This window comes from Lycorma delicatula, chromosome 4 (assembly GCF_047948215.1).
Source record: "Lycorma delicatula isolate Av1 chromosome 4, ASM4794821v1, whole genome shotgun sequence".
NCBI classification, from domain to species: domain Eukaryota; kingdom Metazoa; phylum Arthropoda; class Insecta; order Hemiptera; family Fulgoridae; genus Lycorma; species Lycorma delicatula.
The window spans coordinates 157,242,208-157,263,705 of record NC_134458.1 but is presented as its reverse complement, the minus strand read 5'-3'; the positions used below and the strand labels follow the sequence as shown (position 1 = coordinate 157,263,705).

General features: G+C 28.7%; 1 protein-coding gene across 5 annotated transcripts in view; it reads right to left on the bottom strand.

The window, feature by feature from the left end:
* Nucleotides 1-20,603, bottom strand: part of AP-1gamma (adaptor protein complex 1, gamma subunit) — a 158,270-nt gene extending 137,667 nt beyond the window's left edge. For 3 of the 5 annotated variants that reach the window (XM_075364566.1, XM_075364565.1, XM_075364568.1), the window contains exons 1-2: nt 20,401-20,603; nt 1,383-1,440 (exon numbers count right to left, since the gene is read on the bottom strand). In XM_075364566.1, coding sequence (XP_075220681.1) covers nt 1,383-1,402 — 20 coding nt within the window. In that variant the 5' untranslated portion in view covers nt 1,403-1,440; nt 20,401-20,603. The remainder of the gene's footprint in view (nt 1-1,382; nt 1,441-20,400) is intronic. The other 2 variants (XM_075364567.1, XM_075364569.1) reach the window with 1 other exon arrangement.
* Between the last annotated feature and the right edge of the window lie 895 nt (nt 20,604-21,498).

Genomic DNA, 21,498 nt, shown 5'->3' with positions numbered 1-21,498 from the left:
CAGCAGCAACCCAGTGGAACTGAAGGCTGAATTAATGCGATAATCTCACTCTATGGAATAACAAATATCTATAACATTGAGGTATGGTTACAGAGAAGCTGGGGACAACACAGTCTGTAAAGAGGTACTGCATAAAATAAAATATTTAAGTAAAAAGTAGGGTGCATTATTTATGAAATGTCCCTCATACAAATAATAAAGAACATCCATAACATATTAAGCCAAAAAGAAATTTTCCCTGATGAAATATAAGTGAATTTAGGTTTATTAATATCAGATTCACAGTAAACTATCAATGTACTCACTCCTTCAACTGTTAGGAATTATTCTTAATTATTAAGAAAGAATGCTGTATACCTAATTTAATATATAATTTTTATTAAGTTCTGCTTTTCTTAAAATTACAAAAATATTACACTGGCAATCTTGTTAATACCGTATTACTTTCCTCTCTTTTAAGCAGACTTGACTTGCAGTATTAAACTTTTGATAACTCCCATAATGCAAAATATATTTACAATATGATACACGCAAAAAAAAAAAGTTAATGGATTTTTTTAGAAGTTTTTATTTAAAAAAAGTTTGATCAGAGTTCACACGCATATATCTTTCTTTAATAAATTAACTGCCATTAAGCATTGTACCAGAGACTGAGTATCCTACGTTACAGGCAAAATTTTATAATGAAACATGATAAATTCGATATATTAATTTTACACACTCACTTTAACGTGAAATCAAGAAATTTTTTCAAGAAGTCAAACTGATGAAATGAGTTATTTAACATATTCTGTTCAGTTTTAATAATTCTTAGTATAAAATTATAACATATAACTGTTAAAGAAAGCATTCTGTTTTTCCAATGAATATATCACTAAAACATATTATTTCTTTCTATTTCAGCATTTACAGCATTTTAAAATTAATCTATTCCAATTTTATACTGAAAAAAATTTTCCATGATTATTTATAATATTATGCTATTTTTATTTGTTTTTAAAACACATGTAATATTTACGCATGTTGTTATTTATGTAAATTACAACAGCTGTGCCATAATGCTTTTTACTGATGTACGGTTAATAAAGATTTAAGTAATAATTCAAAAATGTAATTCTATGTAAAATTATTGATCAGCAAAAAAAGAAATTAACAGTCTTCTTAATAACAGGATTTAAAACTGTTAGTCACAACACATTACTCCATCGATAACATGCGATGGATTACTCCATTGATAACAGTTTACAGAATTACGTTAACATGCAGTAGCAGCACATTATAAAACCACCAGTTCAAAGAAAAAAGGTGAACCCAAGCTTGCATGCAAGTACATTAAAAAAAAAACAACAATGAAACAAAACATTCATTTAGCAATACTGTACCCATGATCAGACGGATTCATTGCTCGCTTTTCAAAGTCAAGGCAACAACAGATCTGTACTGCAACAAACACAAAACGCAGCCACAATGGGCACATATATATATATGTATATAAATATATGTACACAGACACTAAAAGCTATATGTATATTAAAAAAAGTACATTAAGTAATGTGGACATAACAAAATACAGATTCAGCACACATGCACACACACCCACACATATGTGGATGGACACACACCTACACACACAAATAAGCAGCAAAAAATTATTAGATTAGACTTACTAACATGAAAATATGCCAAATTTTCATGTGAATTTTAATTACTTACAAATAGATCCATAAATATATTAATCATATTGTTAAAATTGATTATTACAGCCAAAATGATAATACAGTACACTGCTTAGCACATAAAAAAAAGGATTATTTAGTAATTTAATCTATAATTAAGCAATAAAATTAAGACATTACAAAATAAATACTCATTTGTATAAACTGATGCTACTAACATTACACAATACATACCAAAGAAATGTACTAATAAAAATTATAAAAATACAGGCATCATTAATATGATTGATGTTAAAAATAGATAATAAGAAAAGCAGCTGTAATCGAGTAAAAAAAATAAAAATAACTGCTAAAAATCAAGTATTCAGAATAGATCTCAAAACGTATACAGGTATTCACCCAGAACTTAGAATTATTGAGGATTACAACAGAACACATGTTAATGTAAATATAACCAAGGAACCACCTGGTTCCTACTTGCACCCCTCACCCAAACTACAAGATCAATTTTTTTGATTACAAATAGTCTACAATTTAATTATATGCATGTCCACCTAAGAAGATTGGGTAAATACAAAATTAACAACTATTTAAAAAAAAATTATATTCACCTTATTGCATTGAACAGGTCTGTATTTAGCATTTCTTACAAACATAAGGCTTTTAGGGAGAATCTGTCCACAATCAAATGTAACTTTAACAAAGATTACACACATATAAACACCTAATTTATAAACGAAAGAAATTTTACTTTCAACATGCTTTTTTGCAAAATACTTTAAACATGAAGATGATGAGGTGTTTAAACCATACTGTTCCACATACATACATATAGCTAGGATAAAGTCGGCTGACTTTATTGTAAGAAATGTTTTTACCACTCTCCTGTTATCTTATCTATTCAGTTTTTAATTTATGTGGATTAATTCACAATGATGATGTTAAGGGAATGGGGAATATATTTCTTTTTTTAAACAAAAGAATAGGAAGATATTCTTGATTCAACTTATACACAACTTTTATGTTTTTATAAAAAATTTATATATGTTCAATCATTAATCTTCATCAAATGGAATGATATAAATGATTTCCTTTTATTCTATACAGGAAGTTCCACTGCTTGTCCCATTTTTAAATTTATCCGCTTAAATTAAAAGAAAAATATTTTAGATAAAAATAAAATACTATGTTTACAATAACAGTAACTGAAAATATTTTCATTTTTTTGCTTCATTATTACTTGTTATTGGATTGTTACACCATAATGATATGTAGCCTGATGTCAATCATACAATTGAAGTATCCATGTGAAAATTAAAAAAAATTATTTTCAAAATTATAGATAAAAAGAATATATTTTTTCTGGATTCTTCATCTCGATTCCCCAAAACTTTTTTTTCAAATTTTATCAAAATACAGAATTCTCATTTTTATATTACTAGTCCAATCAAAATTTTAAATAAAAATAATACAAACATATAAACTTTAAAAAATATAAAACTTCATAAAAATTGATTTAGAAACTAAAAGGTGCTTTACAATTTTTAAATGTTCAATCTTTTACGTAAGCACCAAATTAAGAGATTTAACAATTTTGTACTTATTTGTTTTTAATTTGGTGATAACTTGAAGTTGAAATTTAAAGAAAAACTGAAAAATGTATTTTTAAGTGCAAATTCATTCAACCTGATTTTATATTTTGTAAAAATATAATTTAATACTTGCAATACAAAAATGTTTAAGTTTGTTTTATTTATTTGAACAATCTGTCAGGCAAAAGTGATTTTATGCCTTCTTATTTTTAAGTATAATTTAGAGTTTACTTTATTTTTGTCTTAAATTCCTACAAAAAGACAGTGAGAATCAAAACATCTATGGATCTAAAATGTCTGTATGGATTCCACCATGTTCAAAGCATCATCTACATCAGTACATCAGGGATGATCATTTCAAATGCTGACTTAACAGCAACTTGGAGCTGTTCATTCTTGACATAAAAGCGTTTTTGAATCTCTTCTTTAACAAAAGTCCAGAGTGCATTATTAGGTGTGATGAGGTCCGAGCTTCTTGCTAGCCAAGACAATGGAGCCAATAACTCTTCTGAACTATGTCCGATCCAGCAGTTCGGAAAAATTTTATTGAGGTGTTTGCAGATATTCAAAGCAAAGTGTGCTGGAGCACAATCTTGCTTAAATGTAATGATGTCAGCAATCCCTTTTGCTGTTAATTCTGGAAGCAACCACTCATCAACCATTCTCAGATAATTGTGTTAACTGTGCCTCCAAAAAATAAGGACACACAAGATGTTCAGTTGTTATCCCAGCCCAAATCTTAACATGAGGCAGATGGTGTTCAACTTCCATAAAAGTGAGGTTGTTTTTTGCCCAGAAAAAAAACATTTCAGTTATGAGAGATTCAATAAATCGCAAACTTGATTGAGAACATGGCATTCTATTTATTATTTGCTCTTGGAAAGGATTCAAGCAATAATTAACACGCACAAACATGTCAATCACGGTCATTAGCACTCACTCATTAATTTTGGCTGGAAGAAAACATTTACTTTCAAGTCCTTCCACATATGGTCTTGCATTGTCAATCTTGGAATGCCTAACTCTGTAGAATGTTTGTTCATTGATTTCATCATCAGTGATCATTAAATTGATGCCTCTACAGCAGCACACATTTCAGCTCGAGTGCTCGGCCTCCCACTGCAAGGTGCATCAAGAACACTTCCTGTAGCAAAAGCCTTCTTCTCCAATGTCAGTAATGTTTGCTGTGATGGTGACAATTTCACAAAATGACAAACAAGGCATTCATAATGTTTTCCAATGTTTTAACAGTATGGATGTTCATAGACCCACACACAAATTAACAAACACTCTTCGACATTGAATGCACTCGTATCCACCATCGCTCCACACTCGACAATGACTAAGGTCATCCCACCATGAATGAACACACCAGAATATCCCCACCACAAATGAACATACCGGAATATCCCCACCACAGATTATCCTCCCCACCTTTACTAGCAGCAGTGAGCGATATCAGCAGTGAGAATTGGCAGTAGTAGAGTCCAATTAAGTTGGATTTAATATAGTGTAAAGGGACTACTCGCCCACCACTTAGTACACTGCAGTCTTATGTCAGTGTAATTGTTTTAATTATTAGAATGGGTGTAGTTTTTAAAATTATGACTGATCATGAAAGGACCCTCCTAAAGAACTTAAGAAAAAATACTAAACAACACATTATATTGAGTAAGGTAAATACCAATTTAAATTTATTTTTACAACAGATAATTTTACATAAAGTTAAATGAAAAATAAACCCAAATAATTCTTATGGAATCAAATAAAAAATTAATTTCTTAAAGATAAATATGGATAAAGTAAAATTATTTAGGAAAACATTTGTCATTAAACATTAATTTACAACTACTACTTCTAACTGAATTGAAAACTAACATTAAAAAATGTGTTACTTTTCATGATTTAAATGGCATTACTAAGATGAAATTCCTTTTTAGCCATGTTCATAATTTCTATGCTCCTATAGTCACACTCAAGTTACGATTTCTCTCCTCACTTTAAACACACTAAGAAAAGACAGGAGAATCCCTTAAAAATAATTTATTACCCTGCCATAAGCACTTTCTGAACCACTATAAAATAAGGATACTGCATAAAATCGATAAATCTCTAGGAGTTTTCCTGAGAATGAAACCCAGGACTGAATGAACGTGAAACCATAATGTTAACAAATACAATGATCAATCCACCTTGAAAGAAGGAGATAAATTACCTTAAATCATAATGTCAAGAATTTGGAACAAAGGTTGTTCGGTATTTTTGTTCAGGAGTTTAAATTGAGATTTTCTCATTTTTCTATGTTAGTTTATTAAAACACACCTGTCATAATTTATTATAATAAAAAGGTTATTATTTATATCAGGTTGTCAAAAAAACATATTGAGCTTTTAGAAGACAAAATTGAGAATAGATTTATTGTTACTGGAAAACAACATTATGAGACCACATATGAACCGTTTTTTTCAATGACCCGCCATTTTTCCAGTAATAGCCGTGCTGTAGAACTTCTGTAGTTTTTGATCCAAAAATTGTGACATGTGGTTTTCACAGGCCTCTTGTGAAGCTAACTTAGCACCATTCAGGGAGTTCTGCAGAGACTGAAACAAATGATAGTCTAACGGTGCCAGGTCCACACTATATGGTGGACACATTAAAACCTAGTCAAGTTCTCTTAATTTTTAATGGATCATGAAAGATTTATGTAATCTGGCACTGTCAGTAGTGTGGTATAAGACACCCTTTCTATTGGCCAGTTCAGGCCATTTCTTTTGAATTGCTACGTGTAATTGCAATAATTATCAACAATTGTTCTGCCTGGCAGCAGCAGCTCGTGATCCACGATGTTCTTCCAATCCCACCAAACGCACAGCATAACCTTCCTGGGTGTCAGTGTGTATGTGTGCTTCTGGAGCTTCTCCTTGCTTTGGCCAATCTTTTTCGCACATTATTGTTGTAGGTTATCCACTTTTCAGCACTCTTGACCAACCGGTTTAGAAATGGCTCAATTTCCTCATCATGTTTCATCCCAACTCTGTAGGGGAAGACACCCGCCTAGTGATGTTCTGCTCGCTACGCCACCCCACCCCAGTTCCTTGCCCTGTTGGGCTTTAATAGGAGTCGTCTATTTCCCTCTGACTTTTTATATCTCATAGTAATAAGCCTGGCCTCATTGGGATACCATTGATGTAAATGCATCGGTAGACATTTGCATCACTGATTTAATAACTCAGGTTACTGCCTTTGCTGTAGGCCTCGTCTGAACATCTTGAATGTTCATTATATCCCTCTGAACTAGCTAACCAAGCTCGCGAAAGCGCGAACCTCGCACCTAGTTCTATTTATTATGAGCCAATTTCGTGAATGTCTCATAATTCAAGGCAAATAAACACAACATACCGCCAAAAATGTTGATTGCAACAATGAAATTTAGCCCTAGTTCCCTTAGTGAACTCAGCTTAAACTTTAATAAACCCCAGACTTAGGTTAAATTATGGACTCCGGTCTGGTCCACTGGGGAGAGGCGGACAGATCTCCTACTCCCACTTGGCTCTATCACAGAGTCCTGCGTGACATTCACCTCAATAAACTATTGTCGAGATGCCGCTACACCTCGCGGCTGCATGGTGTCCCATGCCCTTCGGCAGTGCAGCCGCATCCCACAGACAGTGTCGTCTGCTCATTCAATATGCCCTTGTCAAAGCGCCGCTACACCTCATGGCTGCATGGCATGCCATGCCCATCGGCACCTCATTATGTTTCAGTAGAAATTTGCAGACAGAAATTTGATCAAGTAAATTTTTCCAAGTTAGATCATGTGGCACCCAAACATCAAGCTTCTTTTTGTAGCCAGCTTTCTCCATATGGTTTAACATTACTTTGTGATGAATGTTTAGGTCATTGGCGATGTCATAACTGCTTACATGCTGGTCTACTTTTGCCAAAATACGCTAACACTATATCGTGCACGGAAGGCTCAATACTTCTAGACTACCTACTATTATAAGGACACATAACAAAAGGCCAATACAGATTAACATTGCTTAATGACATACATTTTTGTACCTTATGAGAAAAGTGGCATTCTTGACTGGAATTCAAACCCAAAACCTGGATGAAAAGCTAACAGCTATCATTCCGCAAAAGAGGCTGGTAAGAATTATTACAAATACTAGTTTTTAAAAATAAAAACATTCAAGTTTTTAATTTTTACAAATGTTGAGAATTATCTTGCTTTTATTTCAAGGCGTAGAGACAAATAACAAAACATTTAATAATGTATTGCTCTTCAGTTTTCATACATCCATTCTGCAATATAATAAATCAAACCAAAACACTTGTTCAATCGCATCCATTCTGTATCTGGTACAGTAATAATGTCCTTATTCTCTGCCAGCCAGAAACAAGTCTTTGATTAACATCATTATAAAATAATAATCATTATCTAATAATGATTACGAGCTCTACCTTAAATTAAGAATCATGTTTTTTTACTATTAAAAATGCAATTCATTTTTCAAAATACAAGGAAACTGATTACTCAATCATCTTTTCTGAACTGCTGTTCAGCTGCTTCATCACCGTCATTGCACTGCTTTTAATGTCATTCATTTTGAAGCATTGAAAAACCAATAAATAGGTGTGTTGATTCTAAATTTAATATAATCCTTTTGTAAAATTTACTACATTCATAAATTTAATGTAGCAGAAGGATCTTCAATTCATGTATTTTACATACCACAGTAAAATTTGCATATATCCACTATAATATTATTTAATAATATAATACAACAAATTATAATATTAATATTTGCATATACGTATTAATATTAACGTATGTATGTCCATCCAGCTTTATGAGCGGTGATTGCAAAATTTTATTCTGTTGTTTATGCCGAACAACAAATAAATACAACTAAAATTTAATAACAGCACTCTCAATTCAAAAGCTAGACATTTTTCAAGTAAGTATACTGAATTTAACACGACTATTGAAATAATTTAAATCTGACATACGAGTACATAGTAAAATGTAAACAAACTTCAAAATGAAATTCAACTTGTAAGCCAGAATCTCTGGTAAGTTAAAATTAAAAATAATACAGAAAAGTTGGCATGTAGTGTTGAATGGTGTAAGTACCAAAAATGTTAGTTTATAACAGGATCACACTTGCAAAATTACAAAATTTAGAAATAAAACACATTTCACAACATGCTTTAGTAGCTCGGTTGACAAAACTGCTGCAATCTACATAACACAGAAATATTTAAATTATAATTCCACTTACCAACCAATGTAATTAATTATCTTCTTCTAGCGCTTTCGAAAGTTATTTTTCCACCTTCAGGAACATCTGATAAACTTGCCAAGTATTCACTTCACATATTAATTTGATGTACATTAAAATTAAAATAAAATAAAATTTCCATAAATGTAACAATATATCATCAAGTTATAAAATAAGTCATACATTTGTACATCTAGTCGATAAGAGCATCTCAATTGTTATGTCTATGGTAAAAAAGCAGTTTGGCCAACATACAAATTAATAATTGTTGTTTAAAATTTGTTTGAATGAAATATCGTTTTCAAAATTTGTTAGCTCATTTATCAGTTTGTTGTTATTTAAGTAGATGTGGAATTTGTCTAAGATATTCATTTTATAAAAGTCTGTGGATTATCAAGGATATTAATAAAATTATTTGAATCATAATCATGATCATGATCCATGATATGTTTGACAAAATTAGAACGTTCTTTGTTTCTTTTCCAAAGAACGTTCTTTGCGCTAAATGGAATTTGGAATACATCGGTATGACTAATCTATCTAAATATAAAGGGATCAAAGAACAATCTAATTTTGCCAAACATATCAAAGGAGACGTTCATGATTATGATTCAAATAATTTTATTAATATCCTTGAATAAACCCCAATGACTTTTATAAAATGAATATCTTAGAAAAATTCCATACCTACTTAGATAACATCAAACTGATAAATGAACAAACAAATTTTGTAAACTATATTTTATTCAAACAAATTTTAAACAATAATTATTGACTCATATGTTGGCCAAACTGCTTTTATAACATAGACAATTAAGACGGTTTCATTGACTAGATGTACAAACATATGACTTTTTTTATAACTTGGCGATCGATTGTTATATTTATGGAAATTTTAGTTTATTTTTACTTTAATCTACATCAAAATTAATACATGAAGTGAATACTTATACACAAGTTCATCAGATGTTCCTGAAGATGGAAAAATAACTTCTAAAAGGAGCTAGAACATAATAATTAATTACACTGGTTGGTAAGCGGAATTATAATTTATATATTTTTATGTTATATATACCACTGAGCCATGCTAAATAAAATTAATCCACATAATATAGAACCCCCGTTTTAATTCCTAACTAGAATATTGCATTTTTCAAATAGTCACATTATGTGCTCATAAGCCAAATAGACATAAACAATCAGTCATAAAAATAGAAAGAAAACACATAATAGGATAATATATAATTAAAATTCTTGAAAGCATGAACACAATAAAAAAGATTATATCGTAAATATTATCACATAATTAAAACAGATGAAATAAACAAATGACAAGATAAAAACATAGAAATGAGGTCTAAAAACAATAATGTTTATTTAAAAAACAAAAAAAAGATTACACCTAAATCACTCCCAACACAAACCATAAAAAAAATGAATACACTTACAACATTAGAAATAAACAAATAATACAGAAGGGATATTTAACATAAACTGTATTAATCAACTGATGGATGGTATTTTTAAAAATAAAACAAAAAAGCCATTTGAATAATGTCCTCCATTCCAACCCTTGATGGGTTTTACTGGAGATTGTCTTTTAGACCCTCCAAACTTGATAACACAACACAGTCATCAGTTTGGCCTCTGTCAGGATGTCACTGACGCTAATGCCTTGACTGACATTCCATCAGTATACTTACATAACCTAACATCGCCTTCATATGAGCTCTTCCAACCACAACCACCTACCATATATCTTACAACTCTCAACTATCAAATTAACCAATTCGCAGAAGTGAATTATTTACTTACTGAATTCACCTTATTAATTGGTTCTAGCTTTTAAGCTACACACAGGAGCGCCACCAGATCCGATTTACTCTATATGCTGAAAAGAAAGTCAAGCCACATTAGGTGGTAAGATACCAAGGTATAGATAGCAATCCCTTGGTGAGTAGATGCAATCAGTAAGACGCAACTGTATTTTCTATTTATAAATTTTTAGGCTGTTTAAGTATAACTGAATAAGTACAATAATAATTGGCATAAACCATGAGAAGTGTATAATTTAAATATATCATTTTTCATTGGTTTTGGTAGATTTAAAAAAAAATCACAGGTCATGTTGGTAAGAAAAAGCTCATATAATCTGCAATAACTTTTATCTAGAAGATTTCTTCTCTTAACTACGATTTTATTAATTTCTATTTCTATTAATAGGTGAAAGACAGTTCTTGATAATTTCTCACTTAAACATTATTTAATTACTAATAGAAATGAAGCATTCTCCTCCAACGAAAGGAGTTATAAGTTACTTGTTTTAGGGGCCTCAGCATAACAAATAAAGTAAAATAAATCATATCATGAAAAAAGTTAAATAAAAACGGATAATAGTTAAAAAAGAACATAATTATGCTAGAAGTAGAAAAGAAAACAATTTAAAAAAATAATAACAATAAAGATTATAATCAAACTGACCTAAATAAAAAAGCTGTAAAATAAAAGAAAAAAGTCAGGAATTGGCCACTACCGCTAGATTTTTTTAAAGGGGATCTTCACAGGTAGCCAACGTGACAGTTATTAAACATAAATAAAGAATAACCCATTAGACTTAACTAAAATAGCAATTTGATTTGGAAAAGAACTATATGACATAAAATACCAGAAAGTACTCATCAAAAAAAAAAAAACCAAGATGGATGTATCACATAAAGAGTTAGACAAATTAAACAGATAAGAAACAGATGTAAATAAGAAAAAAAAGAACTTATTGAAAAATAACTGTTTTTATTTAGTAAAAATGACAAATCTTTTAAAATTTAATTTCTCAAAAATGACTCATAAAATTTCATATCTACTGACAACGGGAATGAATACTGTTTTATAAAATAAAGTTCCACTTACCAACAATTTTTAAAAATTGTTGGTAGTTTTATACAACTGTATTAATACCAATGGTGCCAAATGCTTAGTAAATTAAAGGGAAATACTGTCTGAAAGCAATTTTCACCAAAAAAAAATTATTTTTTTGTGATCAGCTTTCACGTAACTTTAAAATGCTGGCCTGACACACTTATTGTTGGACTATTTATTGTTGGAACAAGTCTCACTTCATAATCCATTAACAAAAAAATAAATAAATAGATAGATCATAAAAATTTTACTAAATCATCTGTATTAAGATTTATGCACACTATTAATAAAGGTTTAATATATTTAAATCACCATCATAATTTCCATGAGCAAAACCGACTGAATTTTACTTCAGAATGCTATTTACAGGTGATTCCAAACTGCATGTAAATCGCTTGGGAGATGACTGTTTAACTAACAATAAAAAAAATGTATCAACAGATCAGAAAACAGCTCGTTAGCGAGTTTTAGCTCGCAAAACGAGCAGTAAGCTCGCTTACTGCTCCCTCTCTTAAATTAAAGTGTACTAAAATTCATGTGGTATAAATCGAGGGATAAATTTGGTGCATCCTTATGGTTTTTGATTTAAGAAATTGAATAAAGGTGGTCCTAGACCTCAATCTCACTTAGGGTTTAAGGAAAAGAGGGTGAAACACAAAAATATTTTGTCAGAAAATACACTGTTTTAGGTTTGGAATAAATAATGATGTAATTTATACTAAACAAATAAAAATTTCTAGTTAACATTGCAAAGAATTTAATTATGAGAAAATTGATGTAAATAAAGTCTATTAAAATTATACACAAATTGGAGAAGTTCAACTTTAATTAGAAACAAAGCACACTAACTGGATTGGAAAAGTGATACAATTTTAAACACAACAATTTTCATTAATATTTAAACAACATATATAAATGAAAACAAATATAAAACTAATAAATAACAGAAAAAGATGAATACAAAATATATTTTTAAAAAAATAAAAATCACATAGTTTCTGTTTTTTTTCTAAAAATTGTTAGATATCAAAATGGTTACTTGATAAAGCTTCAAACATTTCTTCAAAGTTGCTCAATATGAGTGGAACAGATTAATGACTTAAAAGTTAACTAAAATTTCTGTTTATTGGTAAATTAACAAAAGTGCTTTATTCCAAACCTAAAAAGTGTGTTTTAAAACTAAACCTTTTCATGTTTTACCCTGTTTTTCTTCACACCTAAGTGAGATTGAGGTCTGGGACCGCTTTTATTCAATTTCTTAAATCAAAAACTATAAGGAACCATCAAATTTACCCCAAGAATTTTAGTAAGGTTTAATTTCACAGAGGGAGCAGTAAGCAGGGCCAAATGCCGAGCTGAAATTCTCTAAAGAACCTATGTTTATATGAATTTTTTCTTATTTTTGGCTGCAGAATCATCTCACAAGAGATTTCCGTACAATTTGGAATCACTCTGTATGCACTTTCAACTAAATGTCAAAAAATAATAGTAACGATACAGACATACTGAAGAGTACTATCAACTAAAATCTGAGAAAATTCATACATAACTCTGGTTAAATCTATAAAGGAAGACTTAATCAAAATGAACAACTAGTATAAACAATTTCCATAAGAATAGGCATTTTTTTAATTGTTTTTATTAACAGCAAACCACTAACTTTCATTCAATTCTTCCATGAAACATTTCCCAAAATGCATATAAGCAAAATTAACCACAATATATGAATACCCATAGAATCAGTCTACTTCAGTTGATAATCATTAGGAATTCCTACACAACTTGAATTCCAATACAAAGATGAATTTAACTCAAAAAATTAACAGATGAACTATAAATACAATAAAATGTAACCAAAATTAACAAAACATTTATTTAAAAACTAACAAAAACTTTCTAATAAACAACAAAATAATGAATATATATTTAATAATGAACGGCGATGAAGACAAACTTATACAACAAAACAATTTTAACTACTGTAACTGACAACATGGTAAAATATTTAGGTACTTCATAGACAGTTATTGGTAGACAGTTATTACTGGGAGAAATATAAACCGGTGATAAATTTAAATGAATTTGTTCTTATAATATCAACTGTTGGTTAAAGAAGTTAAAGAAAGAAAATGAAAAACAAATCAAAGAAGTAACTTGATATTCAAGCTACAGATAAACAAGTTTCTATATTAATAAAAAAAAGAAAGAAAAAATGTAATAATAAAAAAAAGTAAATAGAATTTTTAATGAGAAATCATCAACTTGTTTAAACTTATACATCTTTTAACTTGAATAATGCATTTTAATGAATAATATTACTTATACTTAATCATTTAAATAAAATGCTTTAACAATTTTAATTAAATGCTTGTTAAAAAATTGAATTTCATTAAATTTTGTAGTATATACATTAGAAATATACCTAAATTATTTTTATTATAAAACAAGAGATTAAGTATACTTGTATATTTGATGGTTAGACTAACCGGTTGAATTCTGACACACTTATTAACCATAATATAATGACAAATTCACTAACTTATTTAATCATAACTTACTACGTGATTCAAATAATCAATTACAACATTTCAGAAACACAATTCCATTTATGATGACACACAAGTAGTTAATGTCTGTAAACTGTTAATGTCAGCAAACTGGAACCCACTTCTATCTAATATAACAATTCCATGACTCCTGGAACTTGTTAAAAAATAAGATAAATAAAAATATGGATATGAAGAAAAATATAAAGCATTTAATAAACTGGTCGCTATAAATTACCTAAGTTAAAAAAATACTAGATGCACCCCACTCTGTAGAAGAGCTGCAATACGGTTTTGGTATTGGTGTAACTGAATTAATGGTAAGCCCATAAATAAACTAGTTCTCTCGTCTTAATTAATCTAAAATTTAAGGCTTGAAAGCTACATCCAAGTAAATACATAATTAATAAAATTCCTATTAAACTTTGCTAAAATCAGAAATAGACAACTTAAACTGATATTTGATGAATAAAACCTTAATAAAATTTTTTAACAATGCTAATAATTTTCATAAAATCCTTCTACATATTCTGCATTTTGTTACATCCTGACAATAAATTTGCATGACTACTTGCAACCAAAATAAGTAAACTAAACCAAAAAATCAAAGAACTAGAATAATCAATAGTTCGATTGGCAACAGCATCAACAAATCACCTTCTTATGGTTACTGGAAAATAGTGGGATGAAAATGTGAACAAAATTACACAAATGACTGAAATTTACTTTATTTTAACAATTCTATTAACTATCCTCTTATTTAAAAAAAAATGGAATAGAGAATGTAACAAATCTTAAATGTACTGGCAACAATCTTTAAAAAAGAGACATAACAATCATTAATCTTAGCAGTTAATGGCTAGCTTTTACTGTAGCACATATTTACCAGACCATAAAAGTATTCCATTCATTGAAGAGAATGCAATATATTCTTTTAATTTAAATTTTCTGATTTTTAAGAAAATTTATTCTTTTTTAATATAAATTTACTTAGTATGGCTTATTATTTTATAGATTACTTTCTTTTCTAATATTAATTTTAAAAGGCATCAACTGAAAATTCCGTCACCTTTTTTACAACAAAGTAGGAGCATTGAGGAGGAGTTACTGAAACTGTGAAAAGGGTACCAAACAATAATTGAGAATTATTTTGTTGCTTTAAAAATTCAAGTTGTAATTCAAAGTTATTATAAATGGGTGCACCCATTTATAATAAACAAAATTAATAATTATAATAAACACACACACACATATTTTTGGCCATCGCTTGATATCAAAAGGGTTGTGGTCTCCAAGATCCCCAGATCTTACATCAACAGACCTTCCCCCTTTGGGTATATTTAGAATGTGCAGTTTTTAAAAACAATCCTCAAACACTTCAACTGAAAGCTAAAATTGAAAGCGAGATATCAAAAATTACTTAAAGTGACAGCAAATGTTACGAAATGTGTACAAACCTGCATCGGGATCACAGAAATTATTTTGAACATCTATTGCAAAGTTATTAAAGGTAATCTGAATATTGCTGTATAAATATTTTATTAATATTTTTGCAATAAATTCACGTCGTCAAATATTGGGTGTTTCTTTTTGAAACACCCAATATTTTCACAAAACCTTAAATTTATAAAAATCACTGCAACCTGCAAAACAATCATGGCTGCCATATAAAAAACCAAAAATATAATTTTTAAAGGGTTATTTAGACTTTCATGTAGGGGTTTATATAAAAAAAATCAAGCACTGCTGTAACATTTAATGACCAGAGTATCTTTATCGGAGCTAAATATCTATTCAGCCAGCTCCTTATATGAATTTGCCAATAAAAGTAATTTCCAATTGTATCTGAACATCTATATTACTGATATACTTCGGTCACTGGATTCAATTTCTTAATTATTACTTTACTGCAGAAGTCCTTAATATTCAAAGCAATAATTGCACCTAGAAAAAAGTTTGTTAAACAATAAATTATATTTTATTTCTTCCTTAAGAAGAATTATCAACAAAGTTATCTTGGTAAATGGCTTTTTTAACTGTCAATGCATAAATATACAACATGTAGGCTTACAGCAGTCAATTATTTAAAGTTTTATCTACAAATGAAGTACTATTAACCAATAAATAAAAAGGCAATAGACAGTTTGTAATAGGGCAATATAAATATGAGCTATTCTACTTTTTGCATGTAAAAATAAGTTTATTTTAGGTTAAATCTTTGAATTATGTTTACCATAGATAATTTTTTCAAACCATATAATTCAAGAAGATAATTTATAATTTATTTAATTAACAGATTCTAAATAATAAAATGAAATTTATTCAGAGCAAATACACAAATCTAAACATAATCCTTCAAGTATTTTATAAAACTAAATATTAAAAAACTAATTCTTTAAGAAGTCAAAAATAATGAATTTGCAATAATATTTATTAACAAGATTTTAAATAATTAAATCCAATTTTGATTTTTTAATAAATGTAATTCAATTCAGTAATTCTGAATACAGGAACTGATGATATAAGGGTTGCAATGATGATTCATTTAGCGATCAATCAATTTTTAGCAGTTCGTATTAGTTGTAGATGTACCTGTTTTGCATTATAGTTATGTTTCCGTCTCATTATTTTTAACAATGAATTTGTCAATTAAATGATTAAATATGATTAAATGCAATCAGATTTCTACATAAACATTAAACTTTGTATAACCTTCAGAAATAAAATAATGGCAATGAAATGATTTAACAAGATGAAAATTAGGATCACTGGAATTGTTACAATGATGGATCCCCAACTTTAAGCAGTTAAAATACAGTGATTTTCTCACTAGATGCAACCTATTATTTCACAACTGACCTGTTCATCTAGCGCTATGCAAAAAAAAAATAAGTCAATAAAATTCTGCAGAGCTAAGTCAATAAAATTCTGCAGAGCTTTAAACTATAATATTGTTTAAACAAAATTTCATTAATTATAGAACATTATACATTACTGGCTTCATTACAATTATATTTATAGTATTACATAAGGTTTGAATATACATTTAATTAGAATCTGAAAAACTGTACAAGAAATAAAAAGTAACAAACTCTGCTATTTTTTCCCCTCAACATATATTTCAACAGCATAAATGCTTTATTCCCTCTGCATAACTGGTTTTTGAATTGTATAATCGAAATATATTGTGTATATTCAAAAAAGAACTCCACAGTTTTAAATTAAATTTACTTTATTACATTTAGGATTACAAACGTATGTGTTAATACATAAGTAAATATATTAGTCTAAAGTTGTTTAAACTCTTAATGTAAATCAATACAAGCATTGTTTACAGCTCTGCAAATATCCAACTGATAATCCATTTCATTCCACATTCTGGTGAGCATGTCTGCAAAAATCGCTTCAATGGCTCCTATTACATAATAACAAAACTTTATTTGGCACAGGTGACCAAGTGACTAAATTTTTTATTGGTATATGTCTTTTACAGAGCCCAAAACAGGAGATCAATTGACATCAAATCAGAACTTTGCGGTGGCCAAGTAATGGGAGGTTCCAGCAAAATGGAAAACTGTCATTGAATGCAGTCCACCCAACTTCTGTATAATGTGAAGGGGTTCCATCCTATCAAAAAATTAGGCCCTCCATCTTTTCAATCCGCATAAACACAAAGTTACAAAGAATTGAAAAAATAAATAAATACCAATAATTTGTAGTACAATTAGGGAATTTTTTTTCTCTCCAAAAAAATAATGAAATTTTAATCATCACTTAATTCTATTTACAAGCAAATTTATTGCTAATGAAAAATAAAGTGAAGTTACATGGGGACACCATGAAAATATCTCAAAAAGGGCAAATGTAAAGGAAAAATATAATTAAAGTAAAAAAGATTCCCACCTAAATTAAGCATCAATAAATAAAAGAAAACAAAATATTAGAAAAAAGAAAACGAGAAACATTTAGGTCATAACTGCTTATACCAATGAAAATACAGTCTATCCAACAAGAGTGTAAGGAATTCTCATTAAAAAAATGTTTGATAAAAGTATAGTTTATAATGATAAAATGGACCTACTGTGCCCAATAAAACAACCAAGTACTCAGAATAAGTCAAAAGGAAGCTGCCATCTTGCAGAATCATAGCACAGCAGCTGAGAAGCAAATGCTAAAATATAAAACAGAAGTTACATGACACACAATCAGATGAACTGCCACAAACCCAAAAATTAATAGATCAAAAAAAGCATACCATACCCTGAATATAGCTGTAACAACTTTCTCACTTTAATCAACTTGAATCAATGAATCCCAGGGTAATGATGTTTTTAATACAAAGAAGTTTGTCTCTAATAATACCACACTGCTCACCCTTTCTTTACTGATGAGCTTCTTTGAAACAACCATTAAATTTGATAGGATACCGCATTTAGGAAAAGGTGGTAAAACTAAGGTTTCCTTTACTCCAGGATCAGCTCTCTCAATTTCCAAATAGTAACAATGACCATTAGCGCAACAAACTGAGATACTGCTGCCGATGGTAATACATTCATATATATAGTCATAAATGTCAAATACAGAAGCATGCATTGGATTTACTTAAAAAAATAAAATCAAAATTGAATGTAATCAACAGCTTTGAAAAGTGAACATTACAACATTGAAATCTTTTAACATTAAAATTTAATTTCTCAGAAAAAATAAAGTTAAGTAATTTAAATAAAAATATTTTATTTACATAAGAAAAGTTATCCAATAAACACAGAAATAAAAATTTCTAAGAAATTATTGAAAATCTACAATGTAAATTATAAAGTAATTCTCAAAAAGGTTTAAATACAACTGCATTATAACATTTTTAATAAATAAAAATATAAATCTGTAAAAATTATAACTTAACAAAGATTAGAATTTGTTTACATGATGATCTAAGATTAAAAAAATTATATACAATAAACCAACAATTTTATTTATTCACATTTTCTTATCTAAATATGATAAACTTCTAACATCATTCAAATTTATAAAAATACATAATTTCTTTAGCAGCTTACTCTCACTATTTATGAACTTATACAAACAGAATTACATCACATTTAAACTTACATATTATGGTTATTTAAAACTTATAAGTTTAAAAAGAGCGAATCATACAAATTTTAACACTATCAATTCAAACTTCTGATTAAATAAAGAAAAACTAGAAGCATTAAGAAATACATAAAGTAATAATACAAAACACTTATTTACACTTTAACCTAACCTCAATCAAAAAAAATATTAATAAAAAAATACACACAACTGTTTTAGAATAACATTAAACACAACTGTATTAGACGTGTTAAAGGACAGTAAAATTGTTTAAAATAAAGAAAAAATGAGATAATTTTGTTAAAAAGATGTTTAAACTTTAATTTTTTTTTAACAAATTAATTCGGCCTGGAAATAAATCAATCAATAAAAATAATTTCGCCTGATTCATTTAATGATCAGACTTATCTACTACATTAAAGCTAACTATTACCCAATTATCCTTCCACTCTGACAAATGTGTTTGCAGAGATCTGGATCTACTCTCCTTTAAAATACACATAACCTAGACTACTAATTTTACACATCAAAACCTGCAAAAATTATTAACATAAACAATATTAATTAATTCTGAGGTCAAATTTTTAAAATGTTATATAACACTGACGATTAAGAACGAAATAAATATAATATTCACATTACATGCAACTCCTTGTTCAGGTGGCCTTAGCCTACATAACTCAAACAACTGAATAAACAATCTTCATTAATGAGTATGTATTAATCTGGCGTGAATTAAAAAACAAAAGGACACGTATCCAAAGCTGATAATTATTATGCAAAATCAATAATAAAACTATTCCATAAAAGGTAAACCTAATGGCATCAGACCATAAATTCAATAAGACACTGAAAAGCTAACAAAAAAAAACAACATAAATAAATTATAAAAGCCAATTTCAATAATAGCTCAAAAAGCAAAAGACATAACAAAAAGTACTTTAAACACTTATTCACTGAAACGGCTCGCACACAAGATCTATTATTACCGACAGACAATAAATGCGACCAAAAGGGTTAGTTTCCTGTGTCAAATTGTCATTGCAACAAAACTAGGCTATGTTTATATATCACAATTTTTACTGAATTCCTTGGATAAAAATCAATCCCACGTAATGTTTACTCCATTAAGATAAAAATATGTTACATGTAACCGATAGGCAAAGACAAAATTCAAAAATACAATTAAATGTAGCCAAGTCACCTATACAGAAACGTAAGAACATGCCGTAAGTACAAACAAAAATTAAACGTGTATATAAATCCAACAAATATTTATATAAATTACCTTTGGTTGTACAATTCAATAAAAATTAACTCAAGAACACTGAGAATAATACATCAGCACTAAAAATACATAACTGTGGCCGCCAGCTGACTGACCACACCGACAATAATCAAAGATGGCTGAGACAATACGTTATAATTAATTGTATTTTACATTAAATACGAATCTAGTGAAACAGAATTATTTTAAATAAATATGATTTTAATTTAAATTATGGGTAATCTATTCGCTAATTTATTCCTCATTTAAAAAGTATTAAAATTAAAAAGATATTAATACATATCACTGAATTCGACTACCGTAGTGCTTAAGGTGCATGAGAAATACCTGGAATTAACAAGTTTGCCATAGGATATCGACTAGCCAATGAAATTGTGGCGAACGTTTTAAAACTTTCTGTTATTTTTAGCAATTATTCAGCTAAACACATTTGTTAAATGCTGACATTGTTTCTTTTTTAAAAAAATTACAGTAGTACCATTTACTGTGCTAAGATAATTGGTTAAGGGTAAATCTGCATTAGCAGTTATAAAAGAGATTCATTTTACAAAAAATTAAATATTAATAAAACAAGTAAGTCCAGCTTACTTGTTAGTTGGACAAATCATTGCTAATAATTTCATTGATAGTATTTCCATTAATGTTTATAATTTCTGTTGCTTATAGAATGGAATTTTTGGGTGTTGGGTGATGAACTCTCATTCATACAAAAATTTTATTTGACAAATCAATTTCACTTATAGATAAATCAAATCTTATTCTTTCACTTTGAAATACCTTTTTTAGGTGATTAATTAAAATTATATTTATTTTGATCTTTTTGTTCATTAGAGAATAATTAAATTTAAAGTTTGGATTTCGGTTAACTTCACTTTATTGATCAGGAGGAATATGTGAATACCTCTTATGGATGATTGATTAATTTTCCTCACAAAATGTAGTATAACTACATTTATCTATTAATATAACTATATACTGCTTACTTATTAATATAATTAATCTATTTATTATATGTTATCAAAAAATATAATGCTATAAAATGCAACTTAACTATACTGGCACAAGTTTTCAAGGTAAAAAAAAAAGAAAATAATTATT